This window comes from Myxine glutinosa, chromosome 5 (genome assembly GCF_964187855.1).
Source record: "Myxine glutinosa chromosome 5, kmMyxGlut1.1, whole genome shotgun sequence".
Taxonomy (NCBI): domain Eukaryota; kingdom Metazoa; phylum Chordata; class Myxini; order Myxiniformes; family Myxinidae; genus Myxine; species Myxine glutinosa.
The window spans coordinates 50,610,915-50,631,071 of record NC_136265.1 but is presented as its reverse complement, the minus strand read 5'-3'; the positions used below and the strand labels follow the sequence as shown (position 1 = coordinate 50,631,071).

Here is a 20,157-nt window from a genome sequence, read left to right as displayed (position 1 = left end):
CTTTTGATATAACCCCACTTTTGATACAACCCCACTTTTGATACAACCCCACTTTTGATATAACCCCACTTTTGATACAACTCCACTTTTGATACAACCCCACTTTTGATACAACCCCACTTTTGATACAACCCCACTTTTGATACAACCCCACTTTTGATACAACCCCACTTTTGATACAACCCCACTTTTGATATAACCCCACTTTTGATATAACCCCACTTTTGATATAACCCCACTTTTGATACAACCCCACTTTTGATATAACCCCACTTTTGATATAACCCCACTTTTGATATAACCCCACTTTTGATACAACCCCACTTTTGATATAACCCCACTTTTGATATAACCCCACTTTTGATACAACCCCACTTTTGATATAACCCCACTTTTGATATAACCCCACTTTTGATACAACCCCACTTTTGATATAACCCCACTTTTGATATAACCCCACTTTTGATACAGCCCCACTTTTGATATAACCCCACTTTTGATATAACCCCACTTTTGATACAACCCCACTTTTGATACAACCCCACTTTTGATACAACCCCACTTTTGATACAACCCCACTTTTGATACAACCCCACTTTTGATACAACCCCACTTTTGATACAACCCCACTTTTGATACAGCCCCACTTTTGATACAACCCCACTTTCATTGGACATGCTATCAATAGGGTACCAGCCAGAATGGCTTTGTACGCAAATAAAAACAACAAAAGGACTTCACACCATTACACAATTTTTTCCCCAATGACGGAGACGATGATGTCACAAAACTCTTTCGCTAGAAAAGGCTGTTGGTTCCCCTCGAAGAACCTGTATTTGTACGTATAGCACAATCGTAAGCTATGTGAAATATTGACTTCACATCGGAAGGTGAAAGCCAGCATGGATAGCGTTCGAAGTATGCACAAACATTACAATCAGCGAAATAACATAAAGCCTCAAGTGCAGATGGAAAAAATTTCAAACTATGTTCATTGTGCGCAAACACCACAGCGGTTTCAGTAAACTGTCATTTCTTGCAATACATTTGGCAGTTCTCATGCATCAGCAGCAGCTGTATGTAATGCGCAACAGTTCAGGCATGTTGTTGTTTCAAGGCACATTTGAGCATTGCACTATATGAAGAGCACGAGCGGCGATTACGAGCACATGACATGGCAAACGTTCAAGAACAATATTGAAAGGCTGGGTTATATTTAGTGCATCAACTGCAGTACTTGCTCACCTTTTTGAAAACAATCATGGGAATAAATCAACCTCTTAAGAATTTCCACATTCTCTCCCCCACCCCGTCCTCCTCCTCTTCTTCTTATTCTTCTTCTTCTTGAGAAAAAAAATCAAGACACAGCAAAAAAGCCGGAAATTCGATTTCTCCACCTGAGGAAGTAAATGACAGCCTGCTTCACCACAACATGTGACCCAACTGGGAAATTTCCAGGGTGTGTGACGCGTGTACACATGCTAGGTGTAAGTTTCTCTCAGGGAACCTGGAATTTGTGTATCAACATCCTGAAAGAAAAAAAAATATATATATATATATATTTAAAACGTTGGGCTTTCAAATCATTTACTTTATTTGTCGTTTACAACCTCGATTTTGCGAATTTACAACAGCGATACACAATGGTCAATCGTGTCTGCCAAATACCAAAGTGTGGGACAGAAGAGAGGCAGACAACATAATAAAGACTAAGAAACAGACATGTGGCTGAGAGTACGTAGATAAAAATGGGAGGCAGACAGCCAGAACAGCGAGGCATGATTATTGCTTTGCAGTATAAACCTGTCATCTAACCTTCTTTGGCCTGCTGACAAAGCAGACACGCAGGCGGCGCACAAAAAAACAAAAAAAACCACAACAGGAAATCCCATCTCTCGCATTCCCAAAACCTCTCGCAATGGTCAAGGTTTCGTTGAACGCGATGAGCCATAGGAGAGCCCACGCGAAGGGCTTGAGCCGGCCATTGGTTTCCTGATGTCAGGCGTTTCCCCCATATTAAAGAATTGTGACCACCCATAGTGTGTCACGTGCAAGATCGGCATTTTAAAAACAAAATCGGTCCGGCTTGCAAGGCCAAGATTTCCAAGACCCAAAGAAGTTTGCCTGGCAAACCGAAACCGATATGCAAGATTTCTCCAACAGGTCCGTTTTCAAATGGCACAACTTAAGGTAAAAAAAAAAACTCTAAAAAGAAAAACTCGTGATCATTTAAGTAACACAAGAGAATAAAGCTCAGAGGGAGGAAAGAGATTTAAACCTAATAAAATTTAACAGTGCTGTGCAGCGTATGCTCCAATTAAACCGCCGTCACACCTTGACGTTTTAGCCAGCGTATGCTGACGTATGAAAAATTTGGCTACGTTAAGAGCACGCTGAAGCACGCTGGCATACGTCGTAGTATGCCGAGCTCGTCGACAAATTTCGTGCATGCACAAAATTTGTCGACGTATGCCAGCGTATGACTCACACCAGCACTCAATTTTGATACGTCGGCATACGCTGGCTAAATCGTCAAGGTGTGACAGGGGCTTTAATGGGGTAGAAAGTTAACGTTGGAGGCAACGAGAGCATGAATAACTCAAGAATGAAAAATATTGATCATGCTGGAATGGCAGGCGATGAGGTTCGAGCCTCACTGTATGAAAATGCACCGACAGAGTAACACTGTAGCTGTAATAATGCAACGAGCTCATGCGAGTCACACCTGGGCTTTCCATGCACGAGGGCCGTGCCTGTCCAAGTTCTGTTAACAAGCAGAGCCAAACATGGTTTACATGCCAAATAAAATATAACAACAATAATAACAATTGTAACGAAGATGATGCCGATAAGGAGATGATGTTGCAGTCTCTTGTCGCAAACAGGAAAGCAGAGGTGTTGCAAGAAGAATAGAGGTGAGGAGGTGGGGGGGGGGGGGGGGGGGGTGAAAGTAAGTTGTGAAAAACTTAAAAAGCAGTAACGGAGAGGGAGCCTGGGGTGAAAGGGAAAAATGAAGAGGATAAGCTGCAGGAAAGAAGCAAAAAAAAAAATCTTTTATTATTAATTTCACCATAGGATAATGGCCCAGAGGTAAGGCAAGGGTGAAAGGTCATCCTGGAGCAACTGGATTCATACCAGCTCAACCAGTATGTATATATATGTATGTATATATATATATATATATATATATATATATATATATATATATATATATATATATATATATAATGGAAAACATTCAGTCCTGCCTCATCCCAGCTGTCTGTAGCCTCTACTTCTAATGTGACGTTTGAAAGGTCAAAGCAGAGGTCTGGAAAGGTATAGCTTGTCCCCCTGGCTGCTTGTGAAAATGGGAGCACGCTGGTAGTGCTCTATGAGGCTCTGCATCGAGTCAAATCGCCTCTGCCCGATGCAATACCGCTGCTCTGTGAATTGCACCTTGAAATGCTTGTTCTTGCCAGTGGCTTTGAGAGAGATGGAGAAGTCTGTGGGCTGTGAACAGTGAGGGAGAAATGGATGGGGAAATAAATAAATAAATGAAGAAGATGCTTTTGGCAAAGTACAACATGATGCATTCATTCGGCTTTATGATCTACGACACATGGTGTGAAAAGTAGTCCACAGCGTAATAAGACAACGCACAAAAAAAACCCCCACAAACTAAACAGAATGTTGTTTTTTTGGTTTTCAAACCCTTCCGTCAAGTAGTGTGTCTCACTGACAGCATATGGATGAGCTGCGTTAATATGCGATAATAACTATTTAACTTACCTACTATCTACAGGGTCGACATTTGATCATGACGAGACTTTCTTAGTTTTGATCTTTGTTTGTTTGATTGTCTGTGATCTTTGTTTGATTGTCTGTGATGAAGATTTCTGTTGGTGTTCGTGTCCCGAGACCATTGAAGCTGTACAGCAACGAATGGAGAGAAGTCCGTGGAAATCAATAAGAGTACTCTCGGGCCTCAGCTGATATTTAACGGTATGGATTTTGCAACCACTTTTCTGAAGAATTAGAAGATGAAGACCCCGTGCGATATTTACATCAATGAGATAATGAATAAACAGAATTGCAGATTTTAGAGATTGGAAAAGCCTCATGAACACGATGAAGCATCCGCAACTTCACTCACCGAAAATCACCGTCTGGTTTTCAACAACATGGAACCACATCCCACGTCTCCAATAAATGTCTCGCTTGGCTGACGGGAAAAAAATCCTGATTGCCTTATGAATCACAGAAATGAATTCACTTGCTGCCCCAGATCCTGTGACTTGTCACCGCTAGATTATTTATGCGGACTAGTCAAAGGAAGAGTTTCAGTTTTTATTGACGATTTTTTGTTTTATTTACTTTTCTGCCCCCCCCCCCCCCCCCTGTATTAAAAAATACCCCGATTGAGATGAAATTGACTGTATCCCTATTTTTATGGACTGTATCCAGCTGGCTTGTAGTCTAACAGGTTGCCGCACAGGTAACACACCTACCTTTAAGCAGCAAAGTATGGTTTTTAATCGTTGCCTCACGATAAACGTTCAGAATGCACCTTCACAGACAGGGTGTTGCATTGATGAATGTCATCCTTCGGATGGACACCAAGTGTCCAGTCTTCCAGCATCAGTGGGTGGCCGTTAAATATCTCAGTATCTTTTACGAAGCGTAGTGGAGTTATCACCAGTACCCTGGTCAAATTACTAATTTCTTTCACTCGAACATCAGGCCCGACCAGCTGGTTCATGAAAGACTTGAGCGCCGAACCCACACCTCCTAAAAAATATATTTAAAAAAATTCCCGGATGGATCCACAAGATGGTGCGAATAATTGGGGCCGTTAACATAAGTAATAGGGAGATCCAACCGACTTGAATTCAGCATTTATAAGCTTCTGGGAAGACATTTTAAAAACGTAGTCCCTCTCATTAAGAGGGCAGAGTCTTGAAATTATTTTAAACAAATAAATTGCAAAAAAAAATTAAATAAATAAATGAACTGATAAAATAAGTAAACATATTTTGCTAATATATTACTTGGCTTTCCCAGAATATTTTAGTTATCTCTTAACGAGCCTTTACTGAAACAATTCAACTATGGTTAGGGGAGAGAAGGGGAGGTGGAGAGGGGAGAAGCACATTATTGGGGGTTAAATGAAGCAAGTTCAACATGTATTGTTTTTACACACAAATTCAAGGCTTATGGAAGAGCTACAAGACAGAACAGGCCAGAGTGGAAGGTGGGAAAAATAACACCGTGAGAATGATAGATTAAAGGGAGGGGAGGGAAAGAAGACGCAATGTGGGTGAGCAAGCTGGACACAAGTTCATGCACAAGTCAAGGGCTGCAAGAACAGGAAGGCAAAACTGGGGACAAAAGAAAAATGGAAACAAATAAGTCAAAGTTCCGGTTCCGGGTCGGAGTGTGTTGCACGTCGCTTCATATGTGCCACATTGGAGTTTATAAGAGTTGAGTTTTTGACCGGATCCATCATGTCTGTTAATGTTTCATCCCTGTGTTGTTAAATGCGTTTTGAAACAATTTCCGCATCTTAATCGTACCTGGTTGGTATGTACAATCACATTTTGGCCTTCTGAGTGTCAGACCGAAACCCCAACGCATCAGGCTAGCGATTGCGCCCATTCTTTCTCCGATTTGACATGTATTCTCATGTCATACACCTCATCTTTCGATTTCATTTCTGACTTCGCTTCAATTTTTTTATCACGTCCTCATTCTGCCTATTATTTCTTGTCTTTGTGACCTCCACCACCGAAGGTGGATGGAGGTTGTTTTCACACCTGTCTGTCTGTCTGTTTGTGAACAAGCTATCTCAAAAAGTGGTGGGCGGATTCGGACTAAATTTAGTGGAGAGGTTGTGTATATGACAAGGACGAAATGATTAGATTTTGGTGAAGATCCGGATCTGGATCCGATAAAAAAAATTTATGTGAATCTTCATCATTGAGAGACAGGGGTAAAACGGAACTCGGTGGACAAGGTGTGTGTGTGTATATGTGTATGTGTGTGTGTGTGTGTGTGTGTGTGTGTGTGTGTGTGTGTGTGTGTGTCAAAGACAAATCCTTTTTTAAGTGATTCTTAACCATTGAGAGATGGTAGTCCGACTCCCATATGGCCTAAGAGGCCAAAAAAACACTTGTGCTTGCAATATGGCCTCCCCTTATTGTATCTGGCTCAAATTATATGTATAACCTACCCCTACAAGAAACAGGACGGTGTATACAGGGGGTTGACTCAGCCTGTCATCCTTCCGAGGTCGGCAAATTGAGTACCAGGCTTGCTGGGATGAATGATCACGGTGTGTACCCCGATTTAGAATAGGTACACCGTATCCCTGCGCATCGTAAGAGGCGACCAACGGTTGGCGTCAGGAAGGGCATCCGGCCATAAAAACATTGCCTCAAACAGGGAACCATGATTGTCATGGGGCCCGCAAGGCTAACCCCCGCTCGAGCGGGGAAAATGGCCTTAAAACGATCATTCATTCATTCAAACACTTCCATTTGACCCCATATCCCATGTTAGCTTCGTTGCTAAACCGAAATATCATAATGTACAAGTTCTAAGTTTAACAAGCGTTACGCCTAGGTCCCCCGTCGGTGAAGTGATGTCAGTTGACAAAGTGGAAGACGCAAGGCGGCCATCTTGGATTTTGACGTGGCGACCCAATTTTCAATAGCGTTCTTCCTTATGCCTAGATACACCACACACCAGATTAGAAGTTGGTACTTCGCTTATTTTTCAAGATATTCCGCTCACAAGGTTCAGACATACATGGCGTCAGACATACATGGTGGCGGCCATCTTGGATTTTGACGTGGGTTGCACCCACACACCAAATTAGAATTCGGTCCTTCGCTTATGCACGCACGCATGCACATTCACACGTTCGCACGCACGCACACACGGACGGAGGGGAAAACCATAGTTCCCCTTTCGCTCCGCGGTGCGACAGGGGACAATAATGTATCATATAGGCTCATTAAAAGCTGATATTTTAAATCCGATTCCATATTTCACGATCGGGACTCATAGCCAAAATAAATATGTCGAAATATGTATCTAGAGTGAAATTGGACCAAAATTAGGAAAAAGTTGTTTTATTAATTGAATAGGGGGAGAAGGGGAGGGAGAAAGAGAGGAGGTGGATACTTTTGCTAGCTTTCCCATCACTTGGGATAAGTACTCTTCCTAGTAATATATAATTATACCAAGTTTGGTGAAAATCCCATGACTGGTTCAGTTCACAAGTTAGCTCGATCGGTAGCAGAATTTCTACCTGACTTTTTCTACCTGGTGGCAGAATTTCTACCGGATTTATATCTCTTACTGTCTGACATTTGACCTTTTGACCCCAATATCTAAATGGTTCATCTCTACATGATTATACATACGTGTACTACATTTGACTTGGATCCTTTCAGCCATTCTCAAGTTATAAACCAATTGCAGACTCGGACCTTTGACAGAGAAAAATATTTCAATGGAGAATGCGTGCATGATCATGATGAGTGCGATGTCAGAGATGGCTAACGTTGTGGTTCTCATGCCTGGAGAGGCGCTGCAACTACCTAACAGCAAAGCATCATTAACACCGGGAAAAAGAATTGGTGTTAGGGCCAGGGGCGAGATGATGGAGGCACAGTTGTGGCTACCAAGGCGGGAGTTTTTCGGCGGAGGGAACCAAATGTGTACTGGATCGATTCTCATCAAAAGCGGATGATGGTTCCACTTGAACAGCCTGCAGTTTCCTGCGCGCACGGAGCCAGGAGTGAGCGGACCGTGCAGCAAGGCCTCATTCCCGCCCACGGGCAGTGCAGCTTGCGGTTTCCTGCGCTAGGACGTGGAGGCCTGAGACGAACCGGGACGATTCCTGACGAGGTTCAAGAGCAGCTCGGAGGGAAGAGTTTTTCGGAGCTGTTTTCGGATGACGTGCTGATGTCCTTGGACTTTGCGCCAGGCTCTGGGCCGACCGAGCCGATGTGTGTGATGTTCAGCAGCATAGATTCAACGAAAAGCCCGACCGAATATCGTCGCTTCGTGGCTGCTTTCCGCCGCCGAAATCAAGCATGGCTTCGGCGATTCTGCCCGTTTGGAGAACACCCAGCGAGGCCTTCATCGGGGCCAAGCGAGCAAGGGCGTGTCGGGACCTGGTTCGCTCCATTGACCGAGTGGTTCGCACCAACCGGAGCTGTTTTCGGGTGACGTGCTGATGTCCTTGGACTTCGTGCCAGGCTCTGGGCCGACCGTGCCGACGTGGTGCTGACCGGGCAAACGTGGCGCGTTGCTGACGGGACCCCGCAGCCGTGATGCCCCCCCCCCCCCCCCACAACTTCCATGTTTTAAACGTTTCCCAGTGTGTACCCTGGATTAGAATCCCTGGGTGTCGTAAGAGACGACTAAGAGGGTTGGCGTCAAGAAGGGCATCCGGCCATAAAAACATTGCCTCAAAAAGAGAACCATGACAATTACAACTACATATGGGCAGGGTACAGCCCGAAGTGGAGATCGGTTTCTGAGGTTTGGGACATGGAATGTAGTGACAATGACAGGGAGATCAGGAGAAGTGGTGGAAGTATTGGTCAGAAGAAGAGTGGACATATGTTGTGTGAAAGAGACGAGATGGAAGGGAAGTGGTGTGAGAATGGTGAAGGGTAGGCAGGGACAGAAATACAAGTTTGTGTGGCAAGGGTGCCTGGAGGGCGTGAATGGTGTTGGTGTCCTGTTTTCTGAGGAGTTTGTAGACAGTGTGGTGAGTGTGACGAGAGTGAGTGATAGGTTGATGATGGTGAAAATGATGATTGGAAAGCTCTTGGTGAACGTCATCTCGGGATATGCTCCGCAGGTTGGTCGGAGCGATGAAGAGAAGGACATGTTCTGTTGTGCGATAGAGAAGCTGATGGAAAATGTGAAAGATGAGGAGGTTGTTGTGGTAGGAGGAGACCTAAATGGACATGTGGGAAGGAGTATGGATGGTTTTGAGGGAGTTCATGGGGGTTATGGATATGGTGTGAGAAATGGAGAAGGTGAAAGGATTTTGGAGTTTGCTGATGGAGCTGATTTGTTGATTTGTAATACTCAGTTCCAGAAAGAGGATAATAAGCTTGTTACATACACGTCAGGTGGGTCGACGACAATCGTTGACTACCTGATGGTGCGTAGGCGAGATAGGGGGCACCTCCGGGACACAAAGGTGATCCCGGGGGAGGAGGCCGTTTCACAGCACCACTTGGTTGTCTGCGACATAAGGGTGAAAGATGCGAGGAGAGCTCGGCGGGTGAAGTACCAACCGAGAATGAAGGTGTGAAGGTTGAAAGAGGTGACAGTAAGGGAGGCATTAAAAGAGAGGCTGAGTAGGGTCGAGGATGATGTGGTTGAGCTTGAAAGTGTTTGGATGTCAATGAAAGCTAGTCTGTTGGGAGCCGTTGGTGAGGTATGTGGATGGACAAAAGGACCACCGAGGCACTCGGAAACATGGTGGTGGGATGATGAAGTTGGAAAGAGGATTGACGAGAAGAGGAAGAAGTTCAAGGAGTGGCAGAAGGCGAAGGGTATGGGAGCAGAAACAGCAGAGCATGAAAGTTATAAGGCAGCCAAGAAGGCTGCAAAGAAAGAGGTAGCAAAGGCGCAGGAGGCATGTAGGAAAATGTTCGGAGAACGCTTGGATTCGGAAGAGGGTCAGAGAGCGGTATTCAGGATTGCAAAGCAGATAGCGAAAGAGAGGTGTGATGTGATGAGGGTGAGTTGCTTGAAGGATGAAGTGGGACAAATCGTTGTGGACCCAGATGGAATTAAAGGAATATGGAAAAGATATATGGAAATGCTGTTGAATACAGAGAATGAATGGGTTGGCAACATAGAGAGTAACCCAGTTTTAGGACCGGCACAGAAGATAACTGAGAAGGAAGTTGAGGAAGCGATAAGAGCAAGGAAGAGTAGAAAAGCGGGAGGGCCGACGGTAGTTGTGGGAGATATGTTGAAGGCAGCAGGAAGTTGGGGTGTGAAGAGAATGACAGAGATCTGTAATCTGGCGGTGAAAGAAGACCGCATTCCAGTGGATTGGGAACTGAGTATCCTCGTCCCTCTATACGAGGGGAAAGGTGACCCTCTAGAGTGTGGCTCGTACCGAACGATAAAGTTATTGGAGCATGGAATGAAGGTATTGGAAAGGGTGTTGGAGAGGAAGATAAGGAAGAAAGTGAAGATCGACGAAATGCAGTTTGGATTTATGCCAGGAAGAAGAACGACAGACACGCTTTTTATTGTGAGGCAGTTGCAGGAGAAGTACATGGAGAAGAGGAAGAAGTTGTTTCTTGGGTTTGTTGATCTGGAGAAAGCATTCGATAGGGTTCCACGCAAAGTATTGACATGGGCAAGTTAGGCAAGTGAGGAAGTTAGGAGTGGAGGAATGGTTGATCAGAGTAGTGATGGCAATGTACAAAAGAGCGCGCACAGCTGTAAGGACGAAGGACGGGAACAGTGGTGAGTTTGAGGTGAAGGTGGGAGTGCATCAGGGGTCGGTACTAAGTCCACTACTATTTGTAGCCGTGATGGAGTTGCTGGCTCAGAACGTAAAGGAGGGTTTACCGTGGGAGTTGTTGTTTGCAGATGATCTGGTGTTGATTGCGGAAAGTATGGATGGACTGAAGGAAAAGATGAACAAGTGGAAGGAATGTATGGAGACAAAAGGTCTGAAGGTGAATATCGGAAAGACGAAGGTGATGGCAAGTGGTAAAGCATGTGGTGAGGTGGAAAGAACTGGGAAGTGGCCATGTGCTGTGTGCAGGAAGGGTGTCGGAGTGAACTCCATTCAATGTACAATGTGCGCTGAGTGGGTTCATCAAAAATGTCGTGGTCTGAGAGGGTCATTAACCAGTGTGGCAGCTACATTCAAATGTAAGGTGTGCACAGAGGGAGCTGCAGATGAAGGACATGTTGAGTTGGATCTTGGAGATGGCGTGAAGCTGGAAGGTGTGAAAACATTTTGCTACCTCGGAGACATGCTGAATGGAGAAGGTGGATCAGACTCGGCAACGGTTGCTGAAGTGAGATGTGCATGGAAGAAGTTTCGGGAACTGAGTGGCGTGCTGATGAGGAGGGGAGTGTCGTTGAAGCTGAAGGGAAAGGTGTATGCTGCATGTGTGAGAAGTGTTATGATTTTTGGGACATGGGACATTTTGGGAGACATGGGTAATGAACGTAGAGCAGCAATGAAGGTTGGAAAGGGTGGAAATGCGAATGGTTCGATGGATGTGCGGAGTATTGTTGAGAGAGAGGAAGACAAATGAATTGCGAAAAATGATGGGAATAGAGCCTGTGATTGATGTTGTGAAGAGGAACAGGTTGAGATGGTTTGGTCATGTGTTGAGGAAGGATGAAAGTGACTGGTTGAGAAGAGTGATGGAAATGAATGTAGAAGGAAGTAGAGGACGGGGAAGACCGAGAAAGACTTGGCCAAAGATGGTGGAAGAAGAAATGCGGGCAAGGGGGTTAACAAGGAGAGATGCAGAAAATAGGGCAAGATGGAGAAGATTGTCATGGGGACCGCAAGGCTAACCCTCGCTCTAGCAGGGAAAATGGCCTTAAAATGCATGTTGTTGTTGTTGTTGTTGTTGGCCTTTGACATATGACATCTTGACCCCAAAATCAAATCAGTTAATCTTTGCAACATAATACATACTTTGGTCAAAATCCCATCACTGGTTCACAAGTTATCGCGGTAACAAGTTTTTTTTAACCGAACATGACCTCTGACCTCCTGACCCCAAAATCGAATTAGTTCATCTTTACCTCATCATACATATCTGCACCATGTTTGACTTAGAACCCCTCAGACGTTCTCAAGTTATCGCGGTAACAAAAAACTATCACGGAAGGATGGACGCACAGACTGACGAACAGACGGATAGCCGGATGGACAACCGGAAAACATGTCTCTGGCATCTTTATTGGCGGAGGCATAAGATAGATCAGAATCATGCTTGTACTTCATAAGCATGTCACACTAGTCTTTCTGGGAAGCACATGGTTCAACCAGCAGCCTATGTTTACCTGTCGATGGGGGTCAATAACAAAAACAGTCATAACTGACAAAAGAAAAAAGATGATGACATTCTGTAAAAACAAATGTCTTCTAAACACACAAATTTGTCAATAGTAGTACCCTAAAGATTTTTTAAAAAGAGCAATTATATTCCCACAAAATGTATTGTTACGGTTTTTAGAACCTTCACATGTAAATTTAGTATTAAATTTCCTTATAAATAACCCCTGTGTACATTTGCCCTTAATTGGCTGTTAATTGAAATAAGTGCACCTTAGTTAGTCCACAATGCAACATGTAGCAAATCATAGGCCCTTTCGTAGTTATTTCATTAATCTGTGTTCCAGATAATGCTGTGTGTCCAATAATTGACTCTACCACCGTTTAGAGGCCATTTTTCCCCGCAAAGCGGGGGTTGGCCTTTTCGGGGACCGTGGTAGTTGTTGTTTTTTGGTCCCCTTTTTGAAGCAATGTTTTACGGCCGGATGCCCTTCCTGACGCCAACCCTTTTTGCCGCCTTCAACGACAAACAGGGAATTACCAGTGAACTGGTACTCAATTAGCCGACCTCGGAAGGATGACAGGCTGAGTCAACCCCCCTGGCATTAATTCGGCGATCGACCGAGATTCGAACCCAGGATCCTAGGATCCTAAGCCGGCACCCTAGCCGCTAGCCCAACACCAGGAATTATTGTTGACTATATTGAATTGAATTGACTGAATTGACTGAATTGACTTGAATTGAAGTTGAATAATTGACTCTACGTTGCATCAAAACAAATAAGATAGGATCCCTTACAATATCGCCGTGGCCTCCTAAGTGCCAGTAAGGCGGCGTTCGCCGCCGTTGCATTGGGTGGTTTTCATTGGCATCATTTTCACCCCAAGACTCCATTGCACACGAGGCCAAGAGGAGGGGAGGAACCGTGGGATCACGGGCGTGGCCCACCTCGTCACCCAAGGTGGAGCCAAAGAGCCCTCACCAGCCAACCAGCGCCGAGTTGAGAAAAACCGGTAGGCGTGGCATCGGAGTTGGCGGCTTCATTGCACGACGCGCAATATAAGCGCGCGCGCAAGCCTTTTCAGGAGGACAAAGAGAGGCGTGATCCAGCTGAATGAGAGAAAGACGCGCAGAGAGGCGTGATCCAGCTGAACGAGAGAAAGACGCTCAAGGAGGCTGACGACCGGGGTTTTCGCGACTGAACAAGCACAAGTGCGCGCCCACGGGACACAAACGGCGTGTCGCGATTCCCGAAACCTCCCTGCTGCCATTCTGCATGGACCTGAACCTTCTCACCCCTCCAGCCATTCCTGCCTGAGAATCCCCTTTTGTGTACGTGAGTTTGTTCTGTTCGTCTTGTCCTGGGGATAAGTTAAGCTGTATAAGTTAAAGAATTGCACTGTGTCTTCTGTTCTTTTCCTGTATATTACTTTGATTTCTTTCCTTCCTTTGGTTTGTGTAAATAGCTAATAAATATCTGTTCCTCCTTATCCTTTGGTTTTCATTCTCGTCCGATCGCTTTCGTGATTTCTTGATTGAGTACCTGTGGCACGATTTCGGCAGAAACGCTTTATAATCGGGTTTAGTCCATTGATAACGGCTCGGATTCCGGATTGCTAAACCGCTCGGCAAATACCATCTTGTCCGGGATTCGAGCGGTACTTGTCTCCCTGTTTTGCGGAGGGATTGATAAAGGTATTCGGCTAATACCTGGACCAATAACCCCAATCAATCCCCCCCGCAAAGGAGCATTTCAAGTACCAGGATCGGCGACGGCCAGTATACAGGACAAGGGGCTAACCCCCCCTTGGTAAGGGGAGCGCCGTCGTCGGATTCCGTAACAGTATTAATTGCCTCTATAATTTTTCACAATTGAAATATACAAAACACACCATAAGCATATAACTCAGCTGTCGCTTAATAGAGAACATGTGTCTCTGTGTTATTTTTTTATCCGAATAAAAGCAATATACAGTGGGAATTTCAGATTTATATCCCTTACTAATTTTCATTTATGACCGAACAAACATCTTCAAACATCCTCAAATTTTCAAAATGTGGGCGTTACCAAAAATTGCACTCCAACACGTTATTTAAGATTTTGTTCCAGATGGAACTGTTCGCAGGCCTAAATCTTTCCACACCGTCTCGTTTATGATTTAGGAAGGTTATATTTATCATTTAAAACATACAAAATTAGGGAGGTCATCTTACCAACAGGACCCAATTTTCAGGGTTCGGAGCTCAGATTATGGGGCCAAATTTGACGTATAGCACGATGTTTCGATAAGTTGTGGACCGAATATGACAAAACTGGGTGAATTAGTTGGTTTGATGTCAAGAACAAGCCGATTCGATTTTGGTTCATGTCCGGATCCAGGTCTGGCCTATCAATGGGATACAAAACATAAACTGTTGAGCCTGGCGGAGGTATGCGCTCTACCGAGTGCCGTTCTGCTTCACTCTGTATCCCTTCCATTCTCAATGCATCCTAAATGGACTGATATTCTATCGAATTGAGCTAACCTGATTCTTACTTCGTGACATAAAATGCTTCAATTGCCATATCTGTCAGGAACACCCAAAATGTTGGTGTTCTTCAAATGAGCACTTACTATTTTCACAGTTGCTTTCTTTTTCAAACCTTTCAAACTCGCAAATGCTCGATCCATATACTGTCCCTCTGTACCAACAGCATGACATTCCTCCATGCATTCAACCACCCCTATTTTCACCAATCTCATGATATCTGTCATCTATCTGAAATTGGGATCATGAGAATCTAGTCTGCAAAGTTGGCTACTCATGGCCATTATCTCCCACATAGGAGCTGCCGAGGCAGTTTAATTGGCTAAGGAGTACAATCCTGGACAAGGCGCCACTGATGCAGGATACTCGAATGGCTTATTACTCCAGTAAGCTGGTACTCATTTTGCCGACCTCGGAAGGATGACAGGCTGAGTCAACCCACCTGGTGTTAGTTAATTCAACTCCATGACGGGGGCTCAAACTCAAGACCCGAAGATCTTAAGCCAGCGACCTTATCCATGAAGCAAACACCAAGCATGTCTCTGGATCGTGCTCCCTCTCTATCCCTTCCCTCACTATAAATGGCACCATTGCAGACACTGCTTGTGAGAAGGCCGAATGCCTCAACACTGTTTTTCCTTCCAAATTGTGTGTTCACAAACCGCTAGCTGCCTGTAACCACCTATACAATTTCACCTAACTGCTATCAACTTTGTCTCTTTTTCACCTGAAAAGGTGGAAAGGTTTCTGGCAAACCACAATTCTAACTCTGCAACTGGCCCGGACGATACAAGTGTATGTGCCTTAAAACTTGCTCTGGTGCTCTTGCACATCCTCTTTTTGCTCTGTTTATCCTATTTGTGCTACGTCAATTTTGCCGTCTGCTTGGCAGTGCCAATGCCAACATCAATGCATTACATAAGCATGGTGCCAAAACAGATACACTTAACTACAGACCTATTAGCCCACTTATAATCACCAGCAAGGTCATGGACTCTATCATCACAGTTGACATCAAATCTTTACTTTTCTTCAAGGGCCCAATGTCAGACCGTCAGTTTTGATTAGGACATGGTCACTCTACCCTGAATATACTTCTCTCCTCCTAACAAGGATGTTAGTCCTCAGTATCAGACTTGAGATTATGGCCGTCTCTCTGGACATATCTCGAGCAATTCCTACAGTCTGGCACCCTGCCTTGCTTTCCAAACTCTATGTCCATGACATGAAAAGCCACCTTCACACATGGCTTACTGACTTCCTCTACTGCCGTAGCCAACATGTGGCTCTCAAGGTGATCCTTCCATCACCTCTCCCCGTCAAGGCTGGAATGCCTCAAGGTAGTGTTCTGGGCCCCCGTCCTATTCCTAATCTTCATCAACGATCTCCCTGACTCTCTGGAAAATCCTTTTTATCTCTTTGCTGATGATTCCACACTCTGCCACGACATTCCTCATCATTCAGCCAGGTAGGCTGCAGCTTCTTCCCTTTCTTCAGACTTTGACAAAATCACAAGCTGGTCTAACACTTGGAACATGTGTTTTAATCCTAACAAATCTCACACTCTCACCCTGGCTCTCCGGAAAGATTGTTTGGTGAGCCCTCCCATCTACTTCCTTAACAATCCTCGTAAAGAAGTTTAGTCACTCAAATCCCCTCTGGGCTGGTGCTCCTGCCTCACACCTATCTCGACTTCATGCTGTTGAAACCAAAGCTTTCAGAATCATTGGAATCTCCCGCAATGAAGCTGATTCTGAGGGCCTTTCACTCACTCACCGCAGGCAGGTTGGTGGTCTTTCTGTCTTCTCCCGACTCCTCTCCGGCCTAGCCCCCCCGGCTCTGTCAGTGCTCTGTCCCCCAAATATTCCTCTAGGTCGCACAAGATCTTCCAGCAACCCTCTTATGGTGAAACTGCCAAAATCAAGACTCTCTATTCACCTTCACTCTTTCATTCCTCTTTTCTCCTACCTCTGGAACAAACTCCCTCACTCTCTTCAATCCCACTCCTCCCTCCAGGTCTTTAAAACAGCTGTTCACCACCATCTCTTGTCTTCCCCTATCCAAAACCTTGATGTTTTCCAACCCCGTTAATTCACCCCAGATCCACTGTTTTGAAATACCGACTTCTTTCCTGGAAGTCCTAGCAGTGTCCTCGTGTTTTATACATGTCAGAGAGTCTGAAGGTTCGACAAGAGGAAGAATCCGTTATCTTTCTCTCTCTGTCCTGGGCTTTGTGGCGAGCGGTCGCATTTTTCATCGCTCTTGGGTTCTGGGCTTGGTCGCGGGCAGTGACGCAATTTTGGCTTGTATGTGCTTGTGGAAAAAGACTGAGCAAGAGCGGATTGGGGCAGTTGGCATAACAAGGAAGAGAATCGGCGTGGGTGGTAGACTGGGTCTGCGTTTTGCTTCCCCGGAATGGCAGAGGGACTCGCAGGAGAACCGGCCTTGAGGAGTACCTCACGTTGGGACGTTGAGGAGCATGACTCCACGCCAGTTTGTGCGCTTCCCGTGCGGTGGTTTGGAGGGGACGAATGCCAAGCCCCTCGTTGAGACCAGAGCTAAGTGCCGGCCGGCAGGAACATTATTTATTTTGACTTTCGTTTTCCCCTTGTTTGTATACGAGTGAGTGGAGATGTCTCAAATTAGGAAATAGCTTTTCCTCACATTCATTTTTATTGCTTCACGTTATTTTAATAAATTCATTATTTGTTGCATCCTACCTTTGCGTGGCGTGTCCAAATTCCTCGTTTGTGGGTTGAGGAATAAAACCCCATGGCGGCCGTACGATCAGATAAGGCTTCGGGCCTTTCCTGCACGCACAAGAAGATAATCCCACCAAATTTCGAAATACGCCTCGGAGTTAACTGTTCAGCTATCTGTCCAAGGCTGGTCTTCATCGGCTACGGACTTGACAGTATGTATGTCCCCTCAAACGTAGGCCAATCAGAGCTGAGGATCTGGTCACATGACAGGGTTTGGTGATTACGTCTGATGTCATTACGGCGGTACGGCGGCTGACTCCGCACCCCGCCATTTTGATACCAATTTCGTTCAGTCCGAACATATTGATGAACCTGTCATACATCACAATCGCTATGCTCTACCTTTACATTTTTTATTCAGTGTGAAACACAAACAAACAGATTGTTAAAATAATATAGTAAATACTAGTGGGGTCACCCGTGGGAATCCCACGGGCATGGACGTGTGTGACATTTTGACATATTGAGTTAGATGCTGCACCTGCACATTCAGTTTCACAAAATGGTTACTGGCAATTTATCAGATGCACAAATGAGGTAATCAACACAATGTATTTACTTCTGATAACATGTGAATGATTGTGCGTGCACACCCACACACACATATACACACAAACACACGTACACCCACACACATATATATACACACACATACACCCACACACATATACACAAACATACACATCTCGTTTTTTCATTTCTGTTCCTCACAATTTTCTCTCTCTCTTACACACACACACACACACACACACACACACACACACACACACACACACACACACACACACACACACACACACACACACACACACACACACACACACACACACACACACCTAACTAAACAGGCCTCAAAGCTATTCGAGTTAATAAAATGGTGGATATTTGTTTACATGAAGCCTCTCCAAGAATGGGTGGAGCTACTCTGCAAACTGACTAAGCCACACCCCGGACAGACAGACAGACAGACAAAATCACCGTAGCCTATTATAATATAGATAGATAGACTAGTGGGGTCACCCGTGGGAATCCCACGGGCATGGATGTGTTTGACATTTGGACATCTTCATTTAGTTGCTGCAAATTCAGTTTTACAAAATGGTTACAGCCAATTTATCAGATCCACAAATGATGTAATCTACACAATATATTTACTTCTGATAACATGTGAATGCATGTGCGTGCACATGGGAAATACAATTTGAAATGTGTTGCACACACAAACACACACACACACACACACACACACACACACACACACACACACACACACACACACACACACACACACACACACACACACACACACACACACACACACACACACACACACACACACACACACCTCATTTTTTCATTTCTGTTCCTCACAATTCTGTCTCTATCTTATTCACACACACACACACACACACATATACAGTAAATGCACATATATACACAAATACACATACACACATACACACATACAGACACACACACACACACACACACACACACACACACACACACACACACACACACACACACACACACACACACACACACACACAGTACTGTATTAGCTTTGCAATGGGACTATTTTTTATTATTCTACAACAGGAGGAACTGCTAAAGCTGAGTCATGCTTCTTCTTTTCCTTCTTCTTCATGTGACACATACACGGATGGATGAGACTCCTTTCAGCAATAAATATTGCAGTTATGTGTGCATACAAATTGTCCTGATTGTGCCTGCTTTGTAAGACTATTTTACAGCATCAGAAAATAATAATGCTGCCTTTGTCAACTCACAAGAAACCAAACATTTCAGTCACTTGGCAAAAAGGAGAAAGTGAAAGTTTGAAATGATTGCTACATCAAAGAGTCGGTGCTGCTTGGTATGAATGATCGTTTTAAGGCCATTTTCCCCGCTAGAGCAGGGGTTAACCTTGCGGGCCCCATGACAATCATGGTTCCCTGTTTGAGGCAATGTTTTTATGGCCGGATGCCCTTCCTGACGCCAACCCTTGGTCACGCTCTTACGATGCGCAGGGATACGGTGTACCTATTCTAAATCGGGGTACACACCGGGATCATTCATCCCAGCAAGCTGGTACTCAATTTGCCGACCTCGGAAGGATGACAGGCTGAGTCAACCCCCCTGGTGTTAATTCAGTGATCGACCGGGATTCGAACCCAGGATCCTAGGATCCCAAGCCGGCACCCTAACCGCTAAGCCAACACCAGGCATACACATACACATTATCGATACATACATTTTATCGATACACATATACACATATACACATAGACACACACACACACACACACACACACACACACACACACACACACACACACACACACACACACACACACACACACACACACACACACACACACACACACACACACACACACACACACACACACACACACATCTACACACATACATATATATATATATATATATATATATGTACACACACACACACACACACACACACACACACACACACACACACACACTAAAATGCTTGGTATGTAACTTATAAATAAGTGTTTATGTGTCACTACACTGAGGGTGGTATAAATATACTAACTTATAAATGTGATTATTCATAGGTTAATCTTTTTCTGACATTCCTGCAAAGCATTAAAATGTTTGATCAGGACCGCATTTTTCTGTCACATGATGCCAATGCCAAACACAGGTATGGTAAGTGGTTTCAACATCATAAGGTTAAACAGAATAATGCGGATATATAAAAGTCCAACTAACATGCTTCCATCAGAAAAATCAGGTGACTTTTAAAAGGGAAATACAAG

General features: G+C 44.6%; 1 protein-coding gene across 3 annotated transcripts in view; it reads right to left on the bottom strand.

The window, feature by feature from the left end:
- Positions 1 to 1,570: 1,570 nt before the first annotated feature.
- The window catches only part of LOC137427551 (cytoplasmic protein NCK2), a 181,841-nt gene continuing 163,254 nt past the window's right edge, over positions 1,571 to 20,157 (bottom strand). For all 3 annotated transcript variants that reach the window (XM_078778034.1, XM_078778032.1, XM_078778033.1), the window contains one exon: positions 1,571 to 3,492. In XM_078778034.1, the coding sequence (XP_078634160.1) occupies positions 3,298 to 3,492 (195 nt within the window). In that variant the 3' untranslated portion in view covers positions 1,571 to 3,297. The remainder of the gene's footprint in view (positions 3,493 to 20,157) is intronic.